General features: G+C 56.2%; 1 protein-coding gene across 1 annotated transcript; it reads left to right on the forward strand.

Annotated features, from left to right (window-relative positions):
• Nucleotides 1-3,993: 3,993 nt before the first annotated feature.
• APOD (apolipoprotein D) lies at nucleotides 3,994-6,185 on the forward strand (the record flags this gene model as incomplete). The annotated part of the gene is made up of 4 exons (XM_079539687.1): nucleotides 3,994-4,116; nucleotides 4,383-4,504; nucleotides 5,453-5,541; nucleotides 5,950-6,185. 4 exons carry the CDS (start codon nucleotides 3,994-3,996, stop codon nucleotides 6,183-6,185), a joined length of 570 nt encoding a protein of 189 aa, XP_079395813.1.
• Nucleotides 6,186-6,374: the final 189 nt, after the last annotated feature.

Consider the following 6,374-nt stretch of genomic DNA (forward strand, 5'->3'; position numbering starts at 1 on the left):
TGAGCATTTAGGCATGTAGTCGAGGAAGAGCTGCTCCATTTTAATGCTGTAACACAGACTGAGATGCAGCAGCTCTGCTCCTGGCGCTGCTGCTGTTGTGTGAGGTATCCGAGCAGCTCCCTCTGCCTGTGCTCAGCTTCCTCACACCTCTGCTGCTGTCTGGAAGGTGTTAGAAAGTGGAAAACCAAATCTATTTTGTTGTTATAACTGATGTCCAAATCACTGTTACCTCTTCCATCAGCTGAATCACTTTTTGTAGCAGAATAGAAGACATTGCTCCAGACTTATGTGTCAATGCTACAGAAGTGAATTAATCATTCCTGAAATCCCCTGACCAGTACAAAGCTCACCATGAATGGTATCTCTGTGCTATTTCAAAGCCTAACTGTGGATTGAAAAAAGCCAGAGCACTGGGTGCAGAATGTATGCTATTTATTTTCTGTACAGGGTAGGCTCCAGCCGGGGAACACTCAGGCCTGTGTTGCACTGAGGCAGATGAGTTCCAGCCCAGCAGCCTCACTGGAGCCTCACTCAGGGCACAGCCATCACCTCTGCTGCAGTGATCTGCAGCTTGTGCAAAGTCCCACCACAGCTCCAAGTATGCTGGACAAGCATTTGATAAATGCTTCAGTTTGCTGGGAACCACTGAAGGACTCTGCCAAAAAGTGGGTGTGTGTGGGAAGGAGTGCCTGGACCAGGCTGAAGCGCTGACCCCTGTGACATGATGTGGTGTGGCACAGCACAGCCTTGGAAGCTGCTGCATGGCCCTGGAGGAGTCCTCCACAGCACCCCTCCTTGCTCCTCCAAGTGGGGCTGAACACAACGCTGTGCCTGGTACCCAGCACAGCGAGTGATAACGCAGCAGTGAAATGCAAAATAAACATTTTTTGGCCCTTATTTAGCAGTGTACAGCGTGGTACGGGGCACCTCTGGGTCAGGCTGGAAGGCTGGGATCAAGCAGTACCTGAGCTCTGGTCCACAGGGGTGAAGTGCTGCCACCTCAGCAATGTAGTCCTGTCTGAGGGGATTGCCTGGCTATACCTCTCTGTCCTTATTTTAATTTGCTCTATTTCATTTTTTCTCCTATCAGGCAGGGAGGGACCCCACTGACTTCTCTCCCCAGGGATTTGCCCACCTGGACCAGGGCAACCTTCACCGCCAGGACTGCTTTGGCATAATAACATCTTGTTCAGTTTTACAACTCCTTAAATCTCTCTCTGCCTTCTTGTGTTTTGAATATGTAATTGGATAATTTCCGAGGTGGAAAATTACTCACTAATATACACACATGAATCACAACATCTTTCAGGCAGTCACCTTGGACCACATTCCTCCATCCCAGAGGCCACTACTTGCTTCCAGAGCTTGTTTATTTCATTCGGTTCTATAGCTGTAATTGGAATTTTTACACCATTTTGCACAAACAGATTTCAAAGCACTTTCTGCCACTCCTAGAAACGGCGAAGAATTCCCACCTGCCCTTCTTTTCTCTGCCTTTTCCCCTCTGGGCTCATTTTTGTCTCAGTGCATGTTTTGGCCTGTTTGGCCTTCCCAAAACCACGTTTCCTTTAGAGGAGGTAGAAAAACACTCCAGATGAACTTGCAGGGGCGAAGACAGAGAAAGGGAAGAAAGGAACCTTCTGTATGAGGAAGAGCCACAGTGTTGTCCTTGTGCTGGATCTCTGCCGTGGCCCCAGGACATTCTTGCTCCAGCACTGAGGCAGGAGCTGCTGGTGTCCCACAGCAGAGGCTGAGCTCCTGGTCACTGCAGTGCCTCCAACAGAGGCTTTTCCAGCTGCTCTCCCATCCTTTGCAACTGAAAATCCCAGGGCAGCTCCACCACCCTGCCACAAGCAGCAGCCCCAGGAGCCATCCAGCCCTGCATCCACCGCATCCTGTGCTCCCTGAGAAGCACTTCCATGTGGAGCTTCTAACCAGTACCACAGTCAGTGTGCACACTGCGGCGCTCTCCATGGCAGAGGGGGACGGGGAGACGGCATTTTGGAGGAGACCCCTCCCTGCCTCAGGCTCTCAGTGCAAGGAGGGGTTCCATTGCCTCCCGCCCTAAGCTGGCATCCCTGGGGTGCACGGTGAGGAGCGGGCAGCAGCATCTGGTCAGAGCGCTTTGGCACCCAGACACGGGTGGAGGCGCCGTTCCTGCAGCAGCGCTCCGGGCACCTCCTGCTCTCCCTGGGCTCGGCTTCCCCCACCTCTCCTCCTTCCTGTGCTCCCAGCCCTGCCCCAGCTTCCTGCTCTTTGATGTGCCTCCCTCCTCCGCCCCGGGCCAGGAGCCACCCGCCAGCTGGAGATCTCTGCACCCTGCAATTAAGCTGCTTGGGAGGCTCAGCTTCAGCTTCCCCCTGACCCTTGGCTCTGTGTGGCCGGGCAGATACAGAGGGACAGCCCAGGCACCGGGCAGCCCAGCAACCAGGACCCGGCTGTCAGCTCACCTCGGTTCTGTCTTAGTGCACCTGAGGGGGCCCATCATGGCCTCACTGTCCCTGCATGGGCTTTTTGGGAGGTATATTTGTGGCTCTTGGGGCATCATGTGAGCAGCCAGGGGATCCCTAGGATGCGCACACACATGTAAGTGCACACAGAGTGAAAGTCTCAGCAGAGATAAGGTTTTAAAGACAGCAATTAACCACACGGGGCAGCTGGCTGCCACCCAGCTCCTTGCATAACGCACGGGCCCGGCGGATGCACAGATGACTGCGCTGCTGTCAGAGCCATTTGCCGGGCACCTGTTGGAAGGGCTGTCAGCTCAGCACACCACTAATTACATTGACACCTTTCATTCGGGATGAGACAAGTCTGGAAAACAAACTGCCAAAAGACCCTGCGGCTCCTCAGCATTCCTGCAGTGCTTCCTGCACTTCATCCTCCCCGTGCGCTGGGTCTGACCAGGATGACTGGGAGCTGCCTTGCACAAGCACTGCACACACTGCCAGCCTGTGTCACCGGGCAGACCCTGCACAGAGGTGGCTGTGAGCAGCCGGTGCTCCCCCCAGCAGGAGGCCCCTCTGTGGGTCGGCCATGGGGCGGCACCACGCCACAGTACAGACCCCATTCAGTGCCCTTGAGCACACCAAGGGTCCATGGGACGTGGGGCAGGGGACAGGCTCTGTGCGAGACGGGACGGTCACATCTCACCCAGGAGCACAGTGATGGGCCAGCGCAATAGGGCAGGGCTGCGGGTTCTCCCTCCCGCTGTGTGCAGCCACAGGGCTGTGTGAGCAGCCAGCCGGGGCTGCCCAGCAGCAGGGAGCAGAGCGCAGAGACAAGGGTTGCTGTTTGCATGGGTGAGCAGCCAAGGCACGGCCCATCCCTGGCCCCATACCAACCGCGGATCCAAGGCAGCCGACCGGCCCTCCGCAAAGTAAAAAACATCCAAGGCCAGGGAGTGGCTTGTGCTGGTGCTGAGTAATGAGACTCCTGGCTCGCTTATAAAAAGAGGGGTGGAAATCTCGATCTCCCTGCAGAGCTGTTCTGTATGGACCTGGTCCTTCGCGGAGCATCGCTGTGTCTCATCAGCCAAGGTACGTGTACGAGCTAAGAGATGCTGTGTTTGTCCACAGAGAGGCCATGCCCTGCAGCTGGGGGCAGGCTGGGCTCATCTTCAAAACTTGGGGAAATGCCGCTGCCGCTCCTTTCTGGATGCAGAGCAGCTCCATGCCCGGACCGTGTGGGCAGGGTTGTGGTGCTGGGTCTATGTGGGGTGGGAGGCACAGGTCTCACCCGGCTCTGCACTGGTCAGCACATCACGAAGGATGCTGCATCGTGCCTGGGGCATGGGGCTGGGGGCTGTGCTGCAGGAAATGTGCCCTCTGCCTCCTCACAGCACACCTCGCAGGGGTCAGATCACACTTCATTTGGTGTTGATGAAGTTGTGAGCACCCCAGCACCTGAAGCTGCGCTGTCCTTCCTGTCACCTCTCAGGACCAAATGCAGCTTTTTTCCTCCTTCCCAGGTCTGTTTCCCACCAGCACAGCCATGCTGGGCACGGCAGTGCAGCTCTCAGTCCTGCTCGGTCTCCTCGGCTTGGGGAATGCACAGATGTTCCACATGGGACCATGCCCAGACCCACCAGTGCAGCAGGACTTCGATATCAACAAGGTGTGAAGTGATTCTAAAGCCTCACAGCAGGCAGTGAGGGGGTTGGATGGCACAGGAGCAGTGGCACAGTGCTCAGATATGGGTCGGTGGTGACTTGGATGCCCAATGGCAGCAGTGATATGGTGCCCTGCTCCTGGTCCAACCCAGCCCTGTGCAGGAGGAGACATCCTGCTGCAGTGCCTGTGGCTCACATAAACCCAGTGGGCTCAGCCGTTCCACCTCCAGTCCTTGTGCTCCAAGCTTCTCTCTTGACTTTCTTTTCTCAGTATTTGGGAAAATGGTACGAGATAGAAAAGCTGCCCTCAAATTTCGAGAAAGGAAGCTGTGTCCAGGCAAACTACTCTCTGAAGGAGAACGGGAAGTTTAAAGTGATCAACAAGGAGATGCTGTAAGTGCCGGTGTGCAGGCCATGCCTGTATTGGTGAGGCTTCCACCACCCCTCCTCCTATCCTAGGGGGTGATTTTTCTCCACATCCCCTGTTTCTGGTTGCTGGGGGAGGAACAAACACAGATGTTGATGTATCAGGCTCTGTGCTAGCCCTGGTGCCATGGAGTGCTAGTAGCAGGAGGAGCGCGTGAGCAAGCAGGGGGGATGCGCCGTCCCCTCGGTCCCTGGCATGGCATGGGGACTTTGTTCTGCCTCACAAGAACAACAGCGTGGCACCAGGCACCTTGTGGCCGGCGGGGAGCTGTGCCCATGCTGCTCTCTGGCTGCACCGCATTGTCCCTGCAGCTCCCACTCTGGCAAACAGCTGTGTGCTGTTTGTGGGATGCAGGCGGCGTGCCAATGGGGCCGTGCGCTGCTGTCCTGGTCGTTCCTGTTTCACAAGAAACAGTGAAACCTTCCTGCCCCACGGGCAGCGTGGAGGTCTTGAGGCATGTGGCGGATAAAGGCAATTATCAGATGGGTGTCCAAGTGGCAGAGCCTGCTGCCAGCAGGGCCGTGCTCAGCACCTGCAGTGGAACAAACCCCAGCTCACCGAGCAGGGGCAGGCCAGTGGTGTGTGGAAGAGTGTGCTGACCTGGAAAAAACACAGGTGATTAAACAGAGGTGAACACACAACAAGCAGCAGGGTCTGGCAAGCCCTGGCACACCGCATAAGGTGCTGGGCTCTGCCTGTCCTGCGCAGGGAGGTCTGCATCTTTGGTCTGTCCTGGGTGCTGCTGGCCCCCATCCCTGCAGGCCAGCAGCTCCCACAGGCAGTAGGAGGGGTCTGCCCCTGTTGGTAGGCAAGGGTATCTGGAGGGGTAATGTCCTGCCCACGAAGTCAGGAAATTGAAATGTGATTTCAAGCATGGCTGATACGATTTCTTCCCTGTGTCCTCCTGCCCTTAGTTCCAGTGGCAAAATAAATGAAATTGAAGGAGAAATCATGCACACAGATGTGAAGGAGCCGGCCAAGCTGGGCGTCCGCTTCAACTGGTGTAAGTACTGCTGATGTGAGCGGGCTGAGCTCCCTCGCAGCAGAGGGGCAGAGCCACAGAGTAAGGGCCAGACCTGCCCTGGGGCCTGGCAGCACAGTGGGGTGAGGGCATGGGGCTCAGAGCAGGCAGGGGCCTGAGGCACATGAGTATGGATAGCACACTGCCAGACGACTGGGCAAGCAAGTTGGGTCATGGTGTTAACTCCCCTGCTACAGCTTCCCATGCAGGGCTTTGTGGCATTTTTGGGTCCCTCTGGGCAGAGCGAGGAATCCTGATGGGGTTTTGTCAACAAGATCTGCAGTTTCACAGCTCGGCAGCAGCAAAAGCAGGGGCAGCTCTAAGTCTGAGCTGTGACCACCCGCTGTGCAGGAGTGGCTGCCCCCAGTGTAACCGAGCCTCTCTCCCCAGTTATGCCTTCTGCACCATACTGGGTCATCTCCACTGACTACGAGAACTACTCACTGGTGTACTCCTGCACCAACATCCTCTGGCTTTTCCACTTTGACTACGCCTGGATTATGTCCCGAACTCCCGACATGCACCCAGACACTGTAGAGCACCTGAAGAGCATGCTCCAGTCCTACAAGATCGACACTGACAAGATGATGCCCACGGATCAGCTCAGCTGCCCCGCCGAGATGTAACTGCTGCCATGCACAGCAGGCCAGCTCTGAACTGGGTCGCTTCCCTTATTAGCCAGTAGTGTTTCTGTGTAAGAGAGCAAAGCAATAATCCCTTCGCTCACAGTAGTCTGCCAGCCCCCGGCACTCTGTGTGTCACTCCCGCTGTCGCTGTTCCTCCCAGTCCATCTCACCCCACCTGACTTCTGCAGT

The sequence above is a fragment of the Tetrao urogallus genome, assembly GCF_951394365.1.
Source record: "Tetrao urogallus genome assembly, chromosome: 9".
NCBI lineage: Eukaryota > Metazoa > Chordata > Aves > Galliformes > Phasianidae > Tetrao > Tetrao urogallus.